Here is a 24,435-nt window from a genome sequence, read left to right on the forward strand (position 1 = left end):
CCCCTCTAGTTCCAGCTAGCACACAGCTCCTGGGTATTGCAACACTTCAGCATGTTTAGAGCTCGGATGCAGTGCTTTTAACCCTGCAGTAAACTCCAGGGGAAGAAGATGGAAACCAGTTTATCCTCCTCTACAAATGTATAGAATTGGAGTCAAATGAAACTTATTAATTTCAAAATACATAAATATTTATTAACATTACCCACTTGCTGAGCTGCTCTGCAAGGACAACACACATAAATAAAAGAAACAGGGGCCGCAACAACAAATATCCTGGACAGCAGCAGGACAAAACAGGACAAGATAAACAAACTGGACAGACAACAAATCCTGCATTGCTGCAGGTGTCCAGTTATTATTATTCTATTATTTTATTATTATAACCAATTTAACTTATGTACATCGGTTTTACTAGTTACTTTCGAGAATTAAATGCAAACGCGTGATATATGCACATATATGTCGTTTACAATAATAGGTTGTAATTTCTGCAAGCTGTTTTCGCATGTATTTCACACCCCCACACCAGGTGGCGGTATCCCCTTCACTAATCCTGCACTTGGCTCTCAAAGCCCCTCTTGCACGGCTGGCGCTCTTCCATTGTTTATAGGGCGGGTCTGCTTCTGCGCAGCTCCTTTTGGAATGTGCAGCGCATGCGCAGACTCGCAGGGTGTAGAATCCTGCGCTACTGGAACTCAAAGATAAACAACAACAAACGCTAGAAGCAGAGAAAGAAAAATACTAAATGCAGCAGATGATGTTAAAACAGTAAGTTCCGTTTTGTATTTTGTTTAGTGTTTTTTTTGTGACGCTCGGGCGCGGCAGACTCAGAGTTTGTTTGTAAAATGAACACGACATGGCGGCATCAACAAGACCGATACCTAGAAGAGCCAAACAAACAAAAAAATGATATACATTTTTCAAAAGAGCCACAGCAAAGTTTACACTCGTGTATTATAAATATTTGCGAATTTTTATGTAATAACAGCAGCAGTAATATACGACTTGCACTGGTAGTAGTTCTGGTAGTTATATACAACACCAGTAGGTGGCAATAACGCTGTTTGTTTTTTTTTCACTCAGTGACACCCAAGCTAACTGTAGGCTACTACACACAATACTACATAAAAAGCACTATATTTTGTTCACTGACATAGTGCTGGTTTCTAGCAAGACGCCACAAAAATTGAGAAACGGGCATCATAAACAAGTGATTAACAAGAAGTGCATTGCACCCTACTTACATTAATGAGATTTCTGTTTTGCATCGTTTTGCTGAGTGCTTTGTAGTTGGGGTCGTAACTGGTGAGATTCAGCTTCATGCAGGCATTCAGGCTTTCACCCGTTAACCTTGAGCGTGGGTTGGTTTTGATGTTGTTCAGATGTGAGAAGGACTGCTCGCATGTGTATGTTGAGCCAAACATTGTCAGCACAGCAACACTGACACGATGCAATGTGCTGGAAGTTCGTTCCAGGTTTTCAGGATGAGATTGTCTTCGCGTTGGAGTTTTCTCATATCTGTTATGTTGCTTTGCCAGTTCTGCCCTCTGACGAGCGAGGCTTTCCAGTTCGGAATTCAAAGTGTAAAATTGACACCCACATATCGGACACCTTCAGTTCAGCAGCTTCCAGCTCAAAATCTCCAATGGAGATGCCAGGGATGACACTCAGGTTTTGTGCGTCCACGGTGCACACATGTGGATGAGTTATTACTTTGAACAAATCGGCATGTCTGCGGAAGTCCGCAAAACGTGATTTGAATGACATCAGTAAATCAGACGTGAAGGCTGCGAGCTGCCTGAGGTCGAAATGATGAGCGGGGTCCCTCGCTAAGCAATCCTCTCTGTACGCTCGCAATGTTTCGAAGTGCAGGAGACGGCCACTTTCAATGTCCCTGATAAACAGCTCCAGCTTTGTTTCAAATGCAAACACTGCCTGTTGCAGGGACAGGATTGTGTTTCCAATGGCTTGCATTTTTACATTGAGGTGGTTCAAATGACATGTAATATCCACCAGGTAGTGAAACTTCACGAGCCACTCAGTGTCAGTGAGCTCGGGATGAACATTTCCTTTCATTTCCAGAAATGCCCTCACTTCATTTAAACAGGCAGCAAAGCGGGCGAACACTTTTCCCCTGGATAACCAACGCACATTGCTGTGCAGTAGCAGCCCTGGATAATTACTCCCCACTTCATCCAACAAGGCCTTGAACTGGCGATCATTCAAAGCTCGGGCCACAATGAAGTTCACAATGCGAACGACCAATGACATCACTTCGCGAAGTTCCTCTCCACACGACTGAGCACACAGTGCCTCTTGATGCACAATGCAATGAAAGTTTAAGATGGGCCGCTTCTCTTGCTCACACAGAAGGGCAACGAATCCTTTATGTTTCCCTAACATACTGGGTGCTCCATCAGTACACACAGATATAAGTTTATTCAGTGGTAGCTTTTTCTCTGCAGCAAAGTCCATCAGAGATTAACACATCCTCGCCTCTTGTTGTATCTTTCATCAGCAAAACAGCGAGACTCTCTTCACGCACTGTATCACCCGCCACATACCACCCGACTATGCTTAGCTGTGCTACATTGCTCACATCGGTAGACTCATCCAAGGAAAGAGAAAAGTAACTACCTGAACTGATGTCGTTGATCTGCATCTCCTCTATCTGGCGAGCCATCACGAGTGCACGATCATGAACAGTTCTTGCTGACAAAGGCATGTCTTTAATTTTATCCTTGTTTGGGAGGTTGTTAAACAGTTCTTTAGCCACACTGAGCATGCAACCCTTAATGTACTCCCCATCTGTAAATGGTTTCCCACTCCGCACAATCTCCAGAGCGCTAGCAAAGCTCGCAGAATTCAGATTCCCGCCTTTGTGAGTCCATGCTAGCAGCTGCTGCTGTCCGGTTTCCATTCTCCGCTGAAGCTCAGCGCAAGCTTTTTTCCTGCATTCCCCATCGGGATATTTTGCGGCGAACGCTGCGTCTCAAAATGTCTCTTAACATTTGACTTTTTGAGCGATGCAATACGTTCATTGCAAATGAGACGCACTGCGGACCCCGACTTCTCCACAAATGCAAATTGATCCGTCCATTCGGGCTGGAATGAACGGTAATCCTCGTCTTTTTTTTCTTTTCGCCATCTTGCTCTCGTTGATGATGATTTTTAATTTAGCTAGGTAGTTGTTTAACTTGATCTGGACATGACGCAGGCCTAACCACGTCGTCCAATTAAAATTCAGCTCTCTGAAAGGTAGGCTAGCTGCAGGCCAAACGCCGCTGTCAGTCATATTAAGCTGCGAGTCTCTTACCTAAATATTTTGAACATATTTTATTTAATTTTACACATTCATAATTATACATTAATCAAGTATGCTAATAGTTTAAAAATAATTATCATCATGTTCGAGGGTGTATTTTCAGTCAACATTTGAAAATTGGAGAGCCATATAAAATCCTGAAAAGAGCCATAGGTTCCCGACCCCTGTGTTATAGCGATCTGTACTACGTGTTGTGTTTTGTGTCGTTTTGTGTCGCTGGTCCGTGTTTTGTCTGTCCTGAGTGATCGAGTCGTTGCCCCCAGTGTGCTTGTGAATGTTGTGCAATCGTGTTGTGGTTTTTATTGTCACTTTGTAATCGTTTGAAATCATATCACATTGAAAATAAATGCACCGTGGAATCTTTTACTTAAATGCTTGTGAATAAATTATCTTATTGTCATTATTGATTTGTTACAGAAAAACTGCAGACAAGGCAGACATCATCATACAACTAGCATGATTTTAACAGGTTCCTTTCTGTTTTAAGTGATACCTGTCAGCTTAAAACATGTTTAAAAGGACATTTGGAAATACAGCTATTTTGGAGACACTTAAAGTGATTGATCCCCCCCCCCCCCCCCATTAGAGCCGTGACCTTTGCCTCTTTTGCTCATAGCTACACACGAAGCAAACTTGTTTGCACTCAGATACACAAATATCATAGCTGAAGAGAATAATTCCAACACAATACAATGGTACCTGTATGAGCCGTTAATGTTAGACTGCCCTAGTCTAACCTCTTCAGGCAGCGAGAGTGAAGATTCAGATGACGATGGCGCCAGTTCGTTTAGCAACAGTGAGTGGATTAACCCGCCTGCAATTCTCTGTGATTGGTTGCAAATATGAATGTTTACTCTTCAGTAATTCTCCAGATTTGCACAGGGCTGTACAGCCGCTTTTTAATGCTTCTGGTCGTTCAACCTTCCCTGTAGTCACATCAAGTGTCATTGTGTTGTAATAAGTTGGATATATGGTAGCAACACAGCAGCCTGCATGAGAATAAACTATTCCATTACTGACACGACGATGCACTGGGGGGGAAAACTGGACGAAATGAGCATCCCAAAAAAGATTCTGGGGACACTGGGACCAGTGTTCCAAAAGTGGGACTGTCCCATCCAAACCGGGATGTCTGGTCACCTAACAGTAATGTGTCTTGTTATGTCTACACTGTATATCTTGTTATGTCTAAAGATGACATGTTTACGCAGGGTTTTGTGTACAAAGAGGCAGCTTGCATGCTGCAGGGGGCTGTGTTGTGTACGGACCCAACCTGTGGTCAACTGGCTTCTCACTCAACGTTACAATATGAATTCACAGCGATCCCAAACTGCACTGAGGTATCGAAACACCCTCCACACAGTTTAACTTGTGGTGACATTAAACTAAAACTGTAACATGGGTTGATTGTAAGAGCTGCATTGTGAAAAGGTCTTCACCTAATTAAAAAATAACTCGATACTGTAGGCAAACTTCCTTAATAACGAAACGAATCTCTATAAAAAATGTTAAGGCATCGTCACCTCTCCTGTATGCTGCTTTCACACACACACATATTCTTTATAAATGTATTATTGGCAAAGTTTATCTTTTAAAATGCGTTCGGTCTGAAAAGCAGCTGTTATATTTGTATTGTAGGTGAACTCGAGTGACAAAGCGAGCCTCCTAGATCAGAGAAGCCGCGCAGCTCGAGCTGAGAGGCGGGGCTTCAACAGCTCACTCGCACGCCGTGTGTGAGGAGAGAGGCGGGGCTTCGACAGCTCACTCGCACGCCGTGTGTGAGGAGAGAGGCGGGGCTTCAACAGCTCACTCGGACGCTGTGTGTGAGGAGAGAGGCGGGGCTTCGACAGCTCACTCGGACGCTGTGTGTGAGGAGAGAGGCGGGGCTTCGACAGCTCACTCGGACGCTGTGTGTGAGGAGAGAGGCGGGGCTTCGACAGCTCACTCGGACGCTGTGTGTGAGGAGAGAGGCAGGGCTTCGACAGCTCACTCGGACGCCGTGTGTGAGGAGAGAGACGGGGCTTCGACAGCTCCCTCGCACACCGTGTGTGAGGAGAGAGGCGGGGCTTCGACAGCTCACTCGCACACCGTGTGTGAGGAGAGAGGCGGGGCTTCGACAGCTCACTCGGACGCTGTGTGTGAGGAGAGAGGGTGACAGAAGGAGACGCGCAAAGGCATTTTTTCTTTATTTGAGAAAGAAACATTTTGTGATTGGCAACTGCAAGTCCTTAAAGATTTTTTTGACTATTTTTAAGGCAATCCTCTGCTATTATGAAGTTATTACAAGAAATTGTGTGTCCGTTCAATAGTAAAGCCAGCCCTGCTGTTCAGGTCAGATTTTGTCAGCCCTTTGAATGGCCTTTAGTAGCACTGTTTAAATAAATGTGTTTGTTTTTTTTCCCCAGCAGCTACTAAACAGAATCCTGCGTGCTGCCATGGACAGTGTGAAGATGGAATCTGTCCAGATTAAAGAGGAGTTCCTTGAACTTGTCCCCATTAGAGTGGAGTTCTCTGGGCTGGCTTCCCTCCCCATTAAACAGGAGCTCTGTGAGATGCAATTTGACAGCAGTCAGCCAGAGGACTCTGACATTAAAGCTGAGCACAATGAATTGGAGATCCCCCAGACAGAAGAACCCCTTCCTGTGAAACAAGAAGAGGTGCTGGAAACTGTCCGTATTAAACAGGAGCCTGAAGGAGTATTGAAGGAAGAATCCAAGGACTTCAAACCAAACATCCCTAAGCTGGAGCCTGTACGCCTGCGGGAGTGTAGCGTGGTGCTGGAGAGAATCTGTGTGAGAGAGCAAGGCGCTGGAGAGGAAGGCTCTCCCAACAGCACGCAAGGAGGTGGAAAGGAAGACGGGCGCTCCCATTCAGAATGCAGTCTAGCAGGTGAGTGACTCCCAGTAGCTGTGACATTTGTCATTCTCGATTGCGTGATATCCACAGTGTGGTTGAGAGGGAGGGAGGGAGCATGTAGGTTACATTACTAGCTATTTGTTTTTCCTGGACCACTCCAACCAGTTCAAGATAGGACTCACTACTGGTGAACTTCAGATAAAGATATAATGTTGTCATTGCTCTGGGTTGGGGGGCGGGGGTGTTATATCAAGGGGAGAAGCACTGCAGTGCTGTATATATCATTATAAATGTTTAGTGTAAAAATAATGGATATTATTGTGAATGTATAATGTAATGCTTTTGATAAAAGATATAATTGTAGCGTGTGTTGGAGCAGTGGGGCGGAACGTGTGCGACGCTCCACCCTATGGGGGGCACGGAGAGTCAGTAAGGGGGGGCGCGACTATGATTAAAGGGGCAGGTCTGTAAAATGTTGTTTTTTTTTTGTTTTTTTTTTAAAAGGATACAACATTTTAAATATATACATAAATGACAGCTAATTAGTTCTTACCTTTCGAATGAGCCGTTGACGATCACTCTAGGAATAAAACCGTGTCAGTGACACTGCAGTGAACAGAGATGGAATGGCGGCTTCCATGTACGGGGCGCCAAAAAAAACACTAGTATATTTTTCCCAGATTTAACCACAAAAAGTCCAGATTTAGCTAAATACATAAATGTTAAGTTTTGAAATGTGTAATTTTTAACATTTATAAATTTCAAAACTTCATGTGTTCTTTTAACATTCATGTATTTAGCTGAATCTGGACTTTTTGTGGTTAAATCTGGGAAAAAATGTATGCTAAGAAAATGGGACGGTGTATAAAAGGTTTGTGCCCCACTGTCGGAGGAACTACACCTGAAACGTTACAGGAGAACTTTTGAAGGCAGAATTTGATCCCAGGGCTCGGTTTCTTTACTGACTGCCTTTAGACACAGTAAAGGTCTTAAGTTTTTATCTTTGCCTTATTAAACAGTGCAAGCCTCACAGCTTTAATCCACTCCACCACCCAGCCACATGCCCGAAGCCTACAAGCAGCCCCTCTTACTTTCTTTCCTGTTCCTATTTTCCAGGTTCCAGTCCAGTAGCTAAAGCGAGGGCGGGCGGTGGAGAATATCCTGACTGTGGGAAAGGGTTCATCCAGTTAGGGCATTTAAAACAAAAACAGAGCATTCACACAAGAAAGAAACTGTGTCGCTGCTCGGACTGCGGGAAGAGTTTCAGTCGAATAGATGGTCTTGTTTCACACCAGCGAATTCACACAGGAGAGAAACCATATCGCTGCTCTGACTGTGGGAAGAGTTTCAGTCAGTCAAACAACCTCAAAAAACACCAGCGAACTCACACAGGAGAGAAACCTTATCACTGCTCGGACTGTGGGAAGAGTTTCAGTCGAATAGATGGTCTTGTTTCACACCAGCGAATTCACACAGGAGAGAAACCGTATCACTGCTCTGACTGCGGGAAGAGTTTCAGTCAGTCAAACAACCTCAAAAAACACCAGCGAACTCACACAGGAGAGAAACCTTATCACTGCTCGGACTGTGGGAAGAGTTTCAGTCGAATAGATGGTCTTGTTTCACACCAGCGAATTCACACAAGAGAGAAACCGTATCACTGCTCTGACTGCGGGAAGAGTTTCAGTCAGTCAAACAACCTCAAAAAACACCAGCGAACTCACACAGGAGAGAAACCTTATCGCTGCTCTGACTGCGGGAAGAGTTTCCGTCGAATATACAGTCTTGTTTCACACCAGCGAATTCACACAGGAGAGAAACCATATCGCTGCTCTAACTGTGGGAAGAGATTCAGTCGAATAGACCATCTTGTTTTACACAAGCGAATTCACACAGGAGAGAAACCGTATCACTGCAAGGACTGCGGGAAGAGTTTCAGTCGAATAGATGGTCTTGTTTCACACCAGCGAATTCACACTGGAGAGAAACCTTATCACTGCTCTGACTGCGAGAAGAGTTTCAGTCAGTCAGACAGCCTCAAAAAACACCAGCGAATTCACACAGGCGAGAAACCATATCACTGCTCTGACTGTGGAAAGAGTTTCTGTCAGTCAAACAACCTTGTTTCACACCAGCAAACTCACACAGGAGAGAAACCGTATCGCTGCTCTGACTGTGGGAGGAGTTTCCGTCGGTCAAACAGCCTTGTTTCACACCAGCGAACTCACACAGGAGAGAAACCTTATCCCTGCTCGGACTGTGGGAAGAGTTTCACTCTGTTAGGCAACCTCAAAAAACACCAGCGAACTCACATAGGAGAGAAACCTTAAATGGGACGTTTCACTCATGAGCGAAAAAAACGTTATCCTTGCATTATGAATCCTTGTGAAAATTACTGTTTTGTATATCACGTGAGCATGCATTTTAAATGGTCAAAATGCTCTTCAACTCTCGCACTGTGATTGTCAGAATGTGGGCGGAGATGCGGACACGTCACAAGAGGCTTCTCTGCTGTCAGTTTAACTCAGGCTGTCAATGCAGTCAGTGCCTGGGAGCGGGAATATGCAGAAAGGAAACTATTCTGCACCTCATCTGATGGACGAGTCAGGAGAAATTGATAACTCAGTGTGGGGAATGAGTTTCAGGGTTTAGCATTTAAACTGCATAGACTTGAAAATAAATACATTGATGGGAACGAGTATCCCGACCCCGGTATGTAGCATCCCAGAGACAAGACTGCACCGTCCTTACTGGACAACCGCCTGGAGGGTTTGTCTTGTAAATTCATCACAATCCTAAAACTAATGAGAAATGATAGTGTCCCATGGCTGCATTGACATGAATGGCTGAAGATTGCGTGACGTGTAGCTTTGCAATGTGCATTGTCCATGCTTGTATTTGTGCTGCTCTTGTAAACTGCCCTGAGTAATAGCAGTGTTGCAAGCTTGTGTACGGATCTTAGGTACAGAAAGGCAGACCGGTTTCATCCCTGGCTGTTTCTTGCTCTTTTGCAGTATTTTACACTATGTGACAGATTACAAATGAAAATGTAGTTTAGCTTAGTTTACCCTTGATCAGGGTGTCTGCTAATAAATACATAGTAATTACAGAGCACAAAATAATAGAAAATGCAGTATGGTAATGGAAATAAACGTGTCTGGTGGGGGGGGGGGGGGTCTATAGATTTTGCAAGGAACTTATAGATAAATAAATATTGGTGCAAAAGATGCTTCGACACAAAACCTTTTTTCGTTTATTTTTTTCGGTCCTGAGGAAATGCTACTGTGTCGATACTGAAGCTTGATATATATATTTTTTTAATTTAGTGGGCGCCAATTTTTTTTTTTTTATTGTTTCCATCCCAATCTAGTAATATTCAATTATTGTTATTAGGCTCAGCCCACCGCTACCAACCCTGTGCCGACTCGGGATAGGTGAAGACGAACGCACGCTGTCCTCCGAAGCGTGTGCCGTCAGCCGACCGCTTTTTTACACACTGCAGACTCACCATGCAGCAACCCAAGATCTTCAGCGTCGGAGGACAACGCAGCTCTGGGCAGCTTACAGGCAAGCCCGCAGGCGCCCGGCCAGACTACGCGGTGAGCCGAGGACACCCTGGCCAAGCTAACCCTCCCTCCCCCAGGCGAAAAAAAAATAAATATGTTCACATTGCATTATGAGTCTCTGTGTAATTACTGTTTTGTGTATCACTCTTAAGAGCATGCATTTTAAATGGTCAAAACTCTCTTGCACTCTAATTGTATCAGAAATTGGGCAGTGACACGGTGTCACAGACAAAATGATTCTTGGTGATACATCTCCCTCCTGCCTTGTGAGGACGCAGTGTAAAGGTAACAGAGTGCCCTGGACTGCATGGCCTGACAATTCATTCCCAGGGTTAGGTGGAAGTCGGCCATTTAGAAAGGGGGCTCAGCTGCAGTACATTAAGTCATCGCCCCAGAGAGAAAGCGATGGAGGAGAAACGGCTGCACTCGCTAACCAAGCTGAGTTCTAATGGGACTTGGCTGTACAATTAAACCTGGTGTGTGCTGATTACCGATTGATTAATTATACAACACAATAGTAAGCAATGCGAAAAACACCTTTGTCTAAATTGTATTCAAATGAGCAAAATGTATATTTAAAGCTTGTTGTATCAAATCAAGTTCTAGCACTTTTCCTCTCTGAGTCGTTCTCAGTGCTGGTTGTTTAATGCTGTATGGAATTCCTGTTTTCCAAGATACTGGTTCACCTTAACCTTCCTCTCTAGTAACAGCTAGCACACAACTCCTGGGTATTGCAACACTTCAGCAAGCTTAGAGCTCGGATGCAGTGCTTTTAACCCTGCAGTAAACTCCAGGGGAAGAAGATGGAAACCAGTTTATCCTCCTCTACAAATGTATAGAATTGGAGTCAAATTAAACGTCTAAATTTCTAAATGCAGAAATGTTTATTACATTTTTTTTTTTTTGGTACAGGTATAAATAAATAAAACATGAAAAAATGTATTTTCAAATGTTCAGGGCCCTGTTCCTCATAGCTGGGTAACTGAGTTAGCCGGATCACTCTCAGGATAACTTGACAGAAGTCTGTCTTGTTCCGTTCCTCGAAGCAAGCTTAAAGTCTAGCCGACTGAGTTACCATAGCAACACATCCTTAATCTTAAACCTGCTCCAGCGCAGGATAACTTAAAGTTAGCCGGATCTGTGTATAAAAACTTGTACTTCTACCCAAAGAAAGCACTTGACACACCCCTAAAATGACAGCGCCCTTCCTTAGACATCCCAAAGATCAACGGGCAAGATCCTTTGCATCGTTCAGATGTTTTTGTATTTGAGTGCTATAGATTCGGTCGGCAAGGTGTCATTTATCTAATAAATCTACTTGAGTCGTACATTGCCCATACCACCTGAAGCAGCGGTGCGTTGACAGTAACACAGACTATGCACAGGGCTGTGCTTTTTTGCTAGTGGCGCATTCCTATACTCGGTGATTAATTAGTACAACATATTACTACAGTATTATATATTAAAAAAAGAACAAGGGCAAATTATGACAAAACAATAGAGAGCTCACCATTCTCATGCAACAAACTCAGAGTCCATGTTACATTCCATTACGACAAGCAAGCAGATTAAAATTGGACATGTGTGAAATAATTATATTGGGGTAAATACATAGCCTGTGTAATAAAAAATGCATTTTTAAAAAATTACGCATTTAGCTTATCTGCAGTTTTTAGGAAAGAAGAGGCCTGCTCCCTCAAAGAGAAAGAAAGAGCGCCCCCTCCAGTCTATAGAGATGTAAAGCAAGGAGACGGATTCCATTCGCGCACAGCTGCTTCACTGCGGAACGCAACCTTGTCATGTGACAGAGTCAGATAATACAGGCTTCAGTGACGTATTAAAACGGAGACATGCAGTCATATAAACATGCGGGAGTCTGCCTCTGACGGAGCTAGCACAGATTTAGGAGGTTTCCCAGAACAGTCGACTGAGCAAACATGACGACCAACTTCACTGATTTTGCCATTGCAGAAGAGATAGAAGCAATTGAGTTTCCCTTCGTGCACCACCACCTTCAACAATTACAGCAACCTCAGAAAATAAATAAACACATACATATATATAGTAACATTGTCATGTCTGTGAAGCAGGACTCGGGGGGGGGAAACGCTGTTAATTCTTAATACAGGTTTATTTGAAAACCAATATCCTGGACAGCAGCAGGACAAAATAAGACAGACAAGATAAACGAACTGGACAGACAACGAATCCTGCATTGCTGCAGGTGCCCGGATCGTTATTATTATTTTATTATAGGTCTGTTCAAGCAAGTTAAGTCATGTACATCGGTTTTACTAGTTACATTCGAGAATTAAAATCAAACGCGTGATATATGCTCATATATGTCGTTTACAATAATACGTTGTAATTTATCCAAGCTGTTTTCGCATGTATTTCACACCCCACACCAGGTGGCGGTATCCCCTTCACTAATCCTGCACTTGACTCTCAAAGCCCCTCTTGCACGGCTGGTGCTCAGCGATGTGAAGCTAGCAACAATAAGCAACAACAGCAACTTCCGGTAAAACTTACTTCCGCATCTCACTCCGGAAGCGACGTTTTTTTCCCCAGATAAAAGTCTCTTGTTGCTCTCTTACAGCGGTTGTCTCTAACTCCTGTCAATCTCAGTTAACGGTTGTCTCTAACTCCTGTCAATCTCAGTTAACGGTTGTCTCTAACTCCTGTCACTCTCAGTTAACGGTTGTCTCTAACTCCTGTCAATCTCAGTTAACGGTTGTCTCTAACTCCTGTCACTCTCAGTTAACGGTTGTCTCTAACTCCTGTCACTCTCACTTAACGGTTGTCTCTAACTCCTGTCAATCTCAGTTAACGGTTGTCTCTAACTCCTGTCACTCTCAGTTAACGGTTGTCTCTAACTCCTGTCACTCTCAGTTAACGGTTGGAGGAGAAAGAAACAGCAAACAGAAGAGCACACTTACCAATTGGAAGAGCACAAAAAGAGCAATATTTCAATCTATGTGGAAGGTCTACAATAAAAATACGTAGGTAATTACATATTTTAAAATGACCTTTTATATATATATATATATATATATATATATATATATATATATATATATGTGTGTGTATATATATATATATAATGTTATTTTCATTGTTATATTGTAATCTACATTAAATATCTACTTTAAATTGTATTAATTGTGTGTGATTATATGTATATGCAATAAAAAAAACATACAATTATTATTATTATTATTATTATTATTATTATTTATTTCTTAGCAGACTCCCTTATCCAGGGTGACTTACAATCGTAAGCAAATACATTTCAAGTGTTACAGTACAAGTAATACAATAAGAGCAAGATAAATACAATGACTTTGGTTCAAGCAAGTACAAGTGTGACAAAATACAATTCAATAATACAGCAGATAACAGTGATAGTTACATCGGGATATGATTAACTACAAAATACTACAGATTAAACACTTGTGACAGATTACAGTACTCTGAAGTTCAGGATTAAATGCAGTAAAATAGGGGGCAGATAAGAGCAAATAAAGCGCATTTAAGGAAGGGTGATAGTGTCCCAGGTGAAAAACAGAGGTGTTCTACAGGTGCTGTCTGAAGAGGTGAGTCTTAAGGAGGTGCTGGAATGTGGTCAGGGACTGGGCGGTCCTGATATCTGTAGGAAGGTCATTCCACCACTGCGGAGCGAGGGTGGAGAAGGAGCGGGCTCTGGAGGCAGGGTAGCGTAGAGGAGGTAGAGCCAGTCTTCTAGTGCAGGCGGAGCGGAGAGGTCGAGTGGGGGTGTAGGGAGAGATGAGGGTCTGGAGGTAGCTGGGTGCAGTCTGGTCAAGGCATCTGTAGGCTAGTACTTGAACTGGATGCGAGCGGTGATCGGGAGCCAGTGGAGCGAGCGGAGTAGTGGAGTAGCATGGGAGAAGTGAGGGAGAGAGAACACCAGGAGGGCAGCGGAGTTCTGGATGAGCTGGAGCAGACGGGTGGCGGACGCAGGGAGGCCAGCCAGGAGGGAGTTGCAGTAGTCTACACAAATTTGTACATCAAATTTATTTTATTATTTATTTTCTTTTTATCCACCCATTTTTGCATTGTATAATTAATGCTACTAATAAAGAACTAACTTTTTCTGTACTTTAGCTGTGGATATTCATCAGCCGTATGGTAAACGGCACAAGACCAGCATGTGGCCGAGATCAGCAGCCACTACCACAAGACAGCTTTCCCTGAGAATGCAGGAAAGAACTCAAAGGTTTGGAAAGAACGAGCATAATCTATCAATTCATTTTTTTTATTTAGAAATTGTTTTAAAATAAAATGATCTGGCCATTTTGTGTTCTTTTTTTTAGTTTGTTTTGGTTTTTGGCGACTCGCATGTGAGGAGGCTGGTAGATGGTTACGTTCAGATGCTCGAGGGTGACCTGCTCTTTGGATACAGCAGCACTCCAGGCGCTTGTGCAGCTGCACTCCGTAAAGAGGTGCTGAATGAAACCCTACCTGAAGAGCCGGACCTGGTGTGTCTTATTGCACCAGGGAACAACCTCTCGAAAAAAAACATCCAACAAGCAGGAAAGGAGTTTGCCAGCCTTATCCCTTCAGCCCAGGGCACTGGAATAAGGTCATAAATTAAACACTTTATTTTATTAATCCATTTTTTTAAAATAAATAAATACATACATACAATGTTGTTATTCTGTTTTTAAAAGGTAGTGGTAATTGATTTTCCAAACCGGCTGACAGTGGAGTTCCCGTATCAAGACATGTTGCTAGAAGAGTACCATCGAGTTGCAGCCAGCATGAATGTAAGGTATGGAGGAGCAATGTGAATATTTTTGACGTTTTAAATAACCCACACCAATTAGCAATTATGGTTATTATTGATAATAATATTTTTTTTTTCTTCATGGTTTTGTTTGGATTATACCCAGCTACCCACTTTCTCTTGGTGGTTTATCGGTTCAATCACTAGATCATGCTTTTTTGTGACAGCTCTGATATTAGCATGATATTAGTACTGTCCATTAAAACCTGTTTAACTCTTCCTACAGGTACCTCTCCGCTGTAGATCACTTCCCTGCAAGGAGCTCTGACCTGTGGTGCCGTGACGGGGTGCATCTAAGTGATGACCATGGAATGCCCATCTTTGCCCAACTGATCTGGAGTGCAGCTTACTTTCAGCTGAACGTTCCACAGGGGATCAAGACCACCCTGCTGCACCCAGACATGCATTCCGCAGAGTGACCCCACGGCTGGTGGTGAGAGGGACGCCAGCTGCACCACCAGAGAGACGAGATCCTTACTCGTGGGCTGAGGTGACAAGAGGACAGAGTGAGAAGATGTCGAATAGTAATTGCAGACGGTTCCACTTTGTAAGTATAACATCCATTTTTTAAATTCTTTGTACTAAGATATTGTATTAACAAAGATTTATGTCGGTTGAAATGTCGTTAATTATAATTAATGCTAAAATAAATTAATTGATTGGATTACTATGTAATATTTTTTTATAATAAAAACATTCATGTTAACTTGTGTTTTTGTGATACAAAAGTTAAACTGCACACATTCGTTTCATCAGAAAAAAAATCCAATACTTAACAATAACAGGAGATATATTTGATCATCCTTTAATTCTAGAGCTTTTACATTTGTTGTGCTATTTGTTTTTCTTGTTATGTTTTTCATGGTAAATGCCATCAATAAAAATGCTTATCAGTAATATATCCCAAGCACAAGGCCAAAGCAACATTGGAGTGGCTCAAGAACAAAAAGGTGAATGTCCTACAGTGGCCCAGTCAAGGTCCTGATCTCAATACCATTGAGAATCTGTGGCACTATTTGAAAATTGCGGTCCACAAGCGTCGTCCAACCAACCTGAACAACCTGGAGCAAATCTGCCAAGAAGAATGGGCTAAAATCACTCCGACACTGTGTGCAAAGCTGGTACATACTTACCCCAAAAGACTTAAAGCTGTTATTGCAGCGAAAGGTGGCTTTACCAAACATTTATATGTGGGGGTTGAATACTTATGCAAGCAAGATATTTCAGTTTGTTTTATTGTTCTTAAAAATATTTCCCAATGTCACCTTACAATAATTGATTTTGAGTTTCAGTGTTAAAATAAAATATCAAACAGAACGAAATGTCAATGTACCATTTGTAATTCAGTAATATGAGAGAATTGGTCAGGGGTCTGAATACTTTTGCAAGGCACTGTATATATATATATATATATATATATATATATATATATATATATATATATATTAGTGATGCACAAAATAATTGCAACACTCGGGTCTAATGGATTTAATCCAATATTTTAAAGAGAGAGATTTCAAGCAAAATCACAGAAAATGTGAACAAAAAAAACAGATCAAAGAATCATGATAAGATTTCAGTATGAAACGTGACACACTGTCAAAATGAAAACATTACAAAGTTAGTATCGGGTATGACCTCCCTGAGCATGAACACAATCCTGGCAGCGTCGACGCATAGACCAGGAATGGCTGAAATATACAGATTTTTACATACAAAATATACAATAGAATAGAAATATAAACAAATATAAATAAAATAAGCAACATAAACAAATAGAAATACAATAAGCAATATCGAGAAAAATAAAGATAAATACAGTAAGGCATTTTTTTAGCAGATTATTTGAGACTTTTATTTTGAAATACGCTTTCGACCCTCTCCGACTGACTTTCCGGAAGTTGCATAATGTTGCCAGCAACTGCTGCTCGCTTCTGACAGAGGAGTGTAACGACAAGAGCTTCATTAAAAAAAGAGAAAAGAACGACAGCAATAATCCATCGTAAGGTTAAAAAACGACATTATACGGGTTTTTATTTAAATGTTTTTGCAAGGCGTGGACGATAAAAGTAAGTTACATTTTGTTTAAATTTAAGTTTATTTGTTTTTGACGCGCGCGCGTGTGTCAGGCTCTTTGTTTGCTAAATGAACAGCCATGACGTCATCAACAAGACAATTTAAAATGTAACAATTCAACTAAAATACACCGGGGACACGAATAAGCAATCAGGTAACGGTGTTTTTCATGTTTAATATATTACAGTATTTTACTGTATTTACCACCCGCGTGTTGTACTTCTCTGGTGAATTGGTAGCTGGAACAATGTATTTAGGCACAAAATTAATCAATGTAACAGTTTGACGCAACATTTACGGGCGAGTCAGTAAAACTGCTCAGCTGTCATAAATCACACATCCCTACCCACGCATTACATACAAACAGGAATTATAATTCGAGGATTTTCTATTTTCTATTACCACAAATGTTGTCAAAGTTTTGCTCGGTAAGCTTTAATTGTGTCATTTAAATAACAATAAAGTGAGGAAAACACATAAATTGTGAAACATAGTTCAAAACATTACTGCGTCTTATCTTTCAGTATAGGGCGCTGAGCGTCGGGTGTAGCAGCCACTATTGAGTGAAAAAGATTAAAGAAATAACATTTAAATGTGCGCAAGACCTCTTTTTTTTTTTGTTTAAAAAATAAATTGGCACACACTGTGTGTATGAAGATCACAAGCCGGAGTTACAGTAACACACGACCTGTGATCAGAACTTCAACAGCCGATTAGCAGGTAGAAAGCACGGGTGCAAACAGTGTGATCATTATAATATGACGTCATTGGTGTGTGTGTCCAATGGGAAGGCACGTCACTTTCAACAGTGAAGACGTACAGTAAAGAAAGACTGCTTTACACACTCCAAACAGCAGGCTAACCAAATGAATGAACACGAAATATTCATAACACATTCCCATCCTTAAACTAGCACACAAAAATAGATGAAATTCAATATCAAACGTATTAGGATTTGACTGGTCTGATTTCCAACACACAAGCCCTTCATAAAATGTGTGGGCAAAGTGACGCACAAGGGAAATGCTTCTGGAGAACATGGGCATGACCTGAGGTGAAACATACCGGCTCCATGCAGAGACACTGAAGTCAAAGTTTGTTTTGTTCACAACTGCTGAGGTCCGGGCACGGTGTTTTGTGGCAGTAAAACATTTATGTTATTTTTTTCCCCCTTGATTGTTTTTCGTTTGCTGGTAATACTGCAATACTGTCTTTTTTTTTCTTACCAGTATATATACTGGCTTATACTGCCCCACTTTAACCACTGATTAGAAATTCTGTTCCTTCAATATTAAAGCCACCCCTGCTATTTTTGTCAGCCCTTGAATGGCCTTCATTAACCCTGTATTTAAATAAATACATGCATTTCTTTTTCAGCAGCTACTAAACAGAATCCCGCGTGCTGCCATGGACAGTGTGAAGATGGAATCTGTACAGATTAAAGAGGAGTTCCCTGAACTTGAACCTGTCCCCATTAGAGTGGAGTTCTCTGGGCTGGCTTCCCTCCCCATTAAACAGGAGCTCTGTGAGATGCAATGTGACAGCAGTCAACCAGAGGTCTCTGAGATTAAAGCTGAGCACAATGAATTGGAGATCCCCCAGATGGAAGAATCCCTTCCTGTTAAACAAGAAGAGGTGCTGGAAACTGTCTGTATTAAACAGGAGCCCCCTGAAGCAGAGTTTGAGCACATGGAAGCAGTGAAGGAAGAATCGGAGGACTTCAAACCAAACATCCCTGAGCTGGAGCCTGTACGCCTGTGGGAGTGTAGCGTGGTGCTGGAGAGAATCTGCGTGAGAGAGCAAGGCGCTGGAGAGGAAGGCTCTCCCAACAGCACGCAAGGAGGTGGAAAGGAAGACGGGCGCTCCCATTCAGAATGCAGTCTAGCAGGTGAGTGACTCCCAGTAGCTGTGACATTGTCATTCTAGATTGCGTGAAATCCACAGTGTGGTTGAGAGAGAGGGAGGGAGGGAGGGAGCACTACTGATGAGCTTCAGATACAGATATAATGTTGCCATTGCTCGGGTGGGGGGGGGGGGGGTCATGAAGACTATAACATGTAAATGTTCAGTGTAAAAAATATATGGCTATTATTGTAAATGTATAATGTAATGCTATTGAAAAAGATATAATTGCAGCATGTGCTTGAGGGAATAGACCAGGAGAACTTTGAAGTCAGATTTTGATCACAGGGCTTGGTTTCATCAGAATCAGTCTAGGGATGTCACGATATTAACTTTCTCATTATCACAATATTTACCATGAAGTTCCACTCTGCTGAGGCAGCGTGGAACTCCCAACCACAGGGTAGCTCACACAGGGTAGCTCTCACACAGGGGAGCTCTCACACAGGGCAGCTCTCACACAGGGGAGCTCTCACACAGGGCAGCTCTCACACAAGGGAGCTCTCACACAGGGCAGCTCTCACACAGGGGAGCTCACACACAGGGGAGCTCACACACAGGGGAGCTCACACACAGGGGAGCTCACACACAGGGGAGCTCTCACACAAGGCAGCTCTCACAGGGGAGCTCACACAGGATCTCAACAACTGTTTAAATAACGTACCTGTAATATAGCAATACACGTCCCCACGTGCTGCTACAACTGTTTAAATAACGTACCTGTAATATAGCAATACACGTCCCCACGTGCTGCTACAACTGTTTAAATAACGTACCTGTAATATAGAGTGACACGTCCCCACGTGCTGCTACAACTGTTTAAATAACGTACCTGTAATATAGAGTGACACGTCCCCACGTGCTGCTACAACTGTTTAAATAACGTACCTGTAATATAGAGTGACACGTCCCCACGTGCTGCTACAACTGTTTAAATAACGTACCTGTAATATAGAGTGACACGTCCCCACGTGCTGCTACAACTGTTTAAATAACGTACCTGTAATATAGAGTGACACGTCCCCACGTGCTGCTACAACTGTTTAAATAACGTACCTGTAATATAGCGATACCCGTCCCCACGTGCTGCTACAACTGTTTAAATAACGTACCTGTAATATAGAGATACACGTCCCCACGTGCTGCTACAACTGTTTAAATAACGTACCTGTAATATAGCGATACCCGTCCCCACGTGCTGCTACAACTGTTTAAATAACGTACCTGTAATATAGAGTGACACGTCCCCACGTGCTGCTACAACTGTTTAAATAACGTACCTGTAATATAGCGATACCCGTCCCCACGTGCTGCTACAACTGTTTAAATAACGTACCTGTAATATAGTGATACCCGTCCCCACGTGCTGCTACAACTGTTTAAATAACGTACCTGTAATATAGTGATACCCGTCCCCACGTGCTGCTACAACTGTTTAAATAACGTACCTGTAATATAGCGATACCCGTCCCCACGTGCTGCTACAACTGTTTAAATAACGTACCTGTAATATAGAGATACCCGTCCCCACGTGCTGCTACAACTGTTTAAATAACGTACCTGTAATATAGAGATACCCGTCCCCACGTGCTGCTACAACTGTTTAAATAACGTACCTGTAATATAGAGTGACACGCCCCCACGTGCTGCTACAACTGTTTAAATAACGTACCTGTAATATAGCGATACCCGTCCCCACGTGCTGCTACAACTGTTTAAATAACGTACCTGTAATATAGAGTGACACGTCCCCACGTGCTGCTACAACTGTTTAAATAACGTACCTGTAATATAGAGTGACACGTCCCCACGTGCTGCTACAACTGTTTAAATAACGTACCTGTAATATAGCGATACCCGTCCCCACGTGCTGCTACAACTGTTTAAATAACGTACCTGTAATATAGTGATACCCGTCCCCACGTGCTGCTACAACTGTTTAAATAACGTACCTGTAATATAGTGATACCCGTCCCCACGTGCTGCTACAACTGTTTAAATAACGTACCTGTAATATAGCGATACCCGTCCCCACGTGCTGCTACAACTGTTTAAATAACGTACCTGTAATATAGAGTGACACGCCCCCACGTGCTGCTACAACTGTTTAAATAACGTACCTGTAATATAGCGATACCCGTCCCCACGTGCTGCTACAACTGTTTAAATAACGTACCTGTAATATAGAGTGACACGTCCCCACGTGCTGCTACAACTGTTTAAATAACGTACCTGTAATATAGAGTGACACGTCCCCACGTGCTGCTACAACTGTTTAAATAACGTACCTGTAATATAGCGATACCCGTCCCCACGTGCTGCTACAACTGTTTAAATAATGTACCTCTAATATAGCGATACCCGTCCCCACGTGCTGCTACAACTGTTTAAATAACGTACCTGTAATATAGTGATACCCGTCCCCACGTGCTGCTACAACTGTTTAAATAACGTACCTGTAATATAGAGATACCCGTCCCCACGTGCTGCTACAACTGTTTAAATAACGTACCTGTAATATAGCGATACCCGTCCCCACGTGCTGCTACAACTGTTTAAATAACGTACCTGTAATATAGAGATACCCGTCCCCACGTGCTGCTACAACTGTTTAAATAACGTACCTGTAATATAGCGATACCCGTCTCCACGTGCTGCTACAACTGTTTAAATAACGTACCTGTAATATAGAGTGACACGTCCCCACGTGCTGCTACAACTGTTTAAATAACGTACCTGTAATATAGCGATACCCGTCCCCACGTGCTGCTACAACTGTTTAAATAATGTACCTGTAATATAGAGATACCCGTCCCCACGTGCTGCTACAACTGTTTAAATAACGTACCTGTAATATAGAGTGACACGTCCCCACGTGCTGCTACAACTGTTTAAATAACGTACCTGTAATATAGCGATACACGTCCTCACGTGCTGCTACAACTGTTTAAATAACGTACCTGTAATATAGCGATACCCGTCCCCACGTGCTGCTACAACTGTTTAAATAACGTACCTGTAATATAGAGTGACACGTCCCCACGTGCTGCTACAACTGTTTAAATAACGTACCTGTAATATAGAGTGACACGTCCCCACGTGCTGCTACAACTGTTTAAATAACGTACCTGTAATATAGCGATACCCGTCCCCACGTGCTGCTACAACTGTTTAAATAACGTACCTGTAATATAGCAATACACGTCCCCACGTGTTTAAATAGCGTACCTGTCATTCCTTTTCGTTGTTCACATCCTGACAACTGTCTACGCTTATAACTTTAAAGTCTGTTAACACTAGAACCGCCGCTGTTATACTCGTACCTAAAACCACCACCGGCAGTCAATGTGACCGTTACATTTTAAACAACATCAATATTAAAATGAAAGACACACTGTCACATGGGGACGTGTAACGCTATATTTTTCAAAACCATGCTACTTACTCTGAATTTATTAAAAAATATATAATTGTAGCGTGGGTTGGAGAATATAAACCTGAAACATTACAGGAGAACTTTGAAGGCAGATTTTGATCCCAGGGCTCGGTTTCACCAGCATCACCATCACCAGCGTCTTTAGTGACGGTTTTTACACAAAGTGAAGGCTTTAAGTTTAACTTTGTGTTTTTAAACTGGTGTACCCCAGTGCAAGCCCCCACACCTGAAATTCACATGCTTTAATCCACTCCTCCACCCAGCCACACGCCCTAAGCCTACAAGCAGTCCCTCTTACTTTCTTTCCTGTTCCTATTTTCCAGGTTCGAGTCCAGCAGCTAAAGCGAGGGCGGGCGGTGGAGAATATCCTGACTGTGGGAAAGGGTTCACCCAGTTAGGGCATTTAAAACAAAAACGGAGCATTCACACAGGAGAGAAACCATATCACTGTTCTGATTGTGGGAAGAGTTTCAGTCTGTCAGGAAACTTGAAGACACACCAGCGAATTCACACAGGAGAGAAACCGTATCACTGCTCTGACTGTGGGAAGAGTTTCATTCAGTCTGGACACTTTGTTTTACATCAGCGAATTCACAGAGGAGAGAAACCGTATTTCTGCTCTGACTGTGGGATGAGTTTCAGTCGGTCAGACAGCCTTGCTTCACACCAGCGAATTCACAAAGGAGAGAAACCATTTTGCTGCAGTGACTGTGGGAAGAGTTTCAGGAGGACAAGCAGCCTTGCTTCACACCAGCGAATTCACACAGGAATCAAACCTTATCGCTGCTCTGACTGTGGGAAGAGTTTCAGTGTTTCAGGAACCCTGAAAAAACACCAGCTAAGTCACACAGGAGAGAAACCATATCACTGTTCTGACTGTGGGAAGAGTTTCAGTCAGTCAAACAGCCTTGTTGTCCACCAGCGAATTCACACAGGAGAGAAACTATATTGCTGCTCCGACTGTGGGAAAAGTTTCACTCGGTCAGACAGCCTTGTTTCACACCAACGAATTCACACAGGAGAGAAACCGTATCAGTGTTCTGACTGTGGAAAGAGTTTCAGTAAGACAGGCAGCCTTGTTTCACACCAGCGAATTCACACAGGAGTGAAACCTTATCGCTGCTCTGACTGTGGGAAGAGTTTCAGTCTGTCAGGAACCCTGAAAAAACACCAGCGAATTCACACAGGAGAGAAACCCTATCACTGCTCTGACTGTGGGAAGAGTTTCAGTCGGTCAAACAGCCTTGTTGTCCACCAGCGAATTCACACAGGAGAGAAACCGTATTGCTGTTCCGACTGTGGGAAGAGTTTCAAGCATTCAGTATCCATGAAAGCACACCAGCGAATCCACAGAGGAGAGAAACCTTAAAGACCATGTTCAATGGGACTTTACACTCATGAGGGAAAAAATGTTAACCTTGCAATTACTGTTTTGTGTCAGAAAGTGTGCGGAGACGCGGACACGTCACAAGAGGCTTCTCTGCTGTCAGTTTAACTCAGGCTGTCAATGCAGTCAGTGCCTGGGAGCGGGAATATGCAGAAAGGAAACTATTCTGCACCTCATCTGATGGACGAGTCAGGAGAAATTGATAACTCAGTGTGGGGAATGAGCTTCAGGGTTTAGCATTTAAACTGCATAGACTTGAAAATAAATACATGGATGGGAACGAGTATCCCGACCCCGGTATGTAGCATCCCAGAGACAAGACTGCACCGTCCTTACTGGACAACCGCCTGGAGGGTTTGTCTTGTACATTCATCATGATTCTAAAACTAATGAAAAATGATAGTGTCCCATGGCTGTATTATAACATGAATTGCTGAATATTGCGTGATGTGTAGCTTTGCAATGTGCATTGTCCATGCTTGTATTTGTGCTGCTCTTGTGAACTTCCCTGAGTAATAGCAGTGTAGCAAGCATGTGTACGGATCTTAGGTACAGAAAGCCAAATTGTGTAACCTGAGTTGTAATGAGACCTGACTGTTCAATTAAACCTTGTGTGTGCTGATTGGATGATTTGATTGATATACAACAGGATACTAAACCATGCTAAAGAAAGAACAGAATACTGCACTGCTCTGTATCACCAGGATGTGTAAGCAATGTGCATTTCAATACCTTCCTGCATTGCTTGCTGTTCTCCAAGTTTAATAAAGTATTAGTATTAAACTCTTGCATTGAGTGTATCGTTCTGCATTAACCCATTCCAGAAACTCACACTAGTGAGCCACATAACACAGGGAAAGTAATTAGTAGTTAGAATGTGTTGCAGTGGAGCTGCACTGACTCATGCTGGAGGCTCATTGCACCATTATTAAAATCTGGATGCAGTGTTCAGTGTAATAAGAGATAACAGAAGACTATTGCTGTGTGCTCTATGCAGTAAAGGGTTACCGGGAGCCACGGTCGCCCCGTTATAAACAGTGACTCCGTGTACAGTGTTAATGTGTAAGGCAGTCTCAGCCT

The 24,435-nt window shown here is 42.7% G+C and overlaps 2 protein-coding genes and 1 long non-coding RNA gene across 3 annotated transcripts in view; all 3 read left to right on the forward strand.

The window, feature by feature from the left end:
* LOC131709038 (zinc finger protein 184-like) overlaps nucleotides 1–24,435 on the forward strand; it is a 110,700-nt gene that overhangs the window by 48,021 nt on the left and 38,244 nt on the right. The window lies entirely within an intron of this gene.
* LOC131709002 (zinc finger protein 271-like) lies at nucleotides 490–24,138 on the forward strand. Its single transcript, XM_059010599.1, has 4 exons — nucleotides 490–768; nucleotides 5,731–6,214; nucleotides 7,298–8,493; nucleotides 22,396–24,138. The coding sequence occupies exons 2-4, from the start codon at nucleotides 5,761–5,763 to the stop codon at nucleotides 23,335–23,337; spliced, it is 2,592 nt and encodes an 863-aa protein (XP_058866582.1). The 5' UTR covers nucleotides 490–768; nucleotides 5,731–5,760; the 3' UTR covers nucleotides 23,338–24,138.
* LOC117434243 (uncharacterized) lies at nucleotides 13,006–15,092 on the forward strand. The gene is made up of 4 exons (XR_009311347.1): nucleotides 13,006–13,984; nucleotides 14,082–14,350; nucleotides 14,439–14,539; nucleotides 14,781–15,092. It is a non-coding gene; the product is annotated as an uncharacterized LOC117434243 (long non-coding RNA).

This window comes from Acipenser ruthenus, chromosome 41 (genome assembly GCF_902713425.1).
Source record: "Acipenser ruthenus chromosome 41, fAciRut3.2 maternal haplotype, whole genome shotgun sequence".
Classification (NCBI taxonomy): domain Eukaryota; kingdom Metazoa; phylum Chordata; class Actinopteri; order Acipenseriformes; family Acipenseridae; genus Acipenser; species Acipenser ruthenus.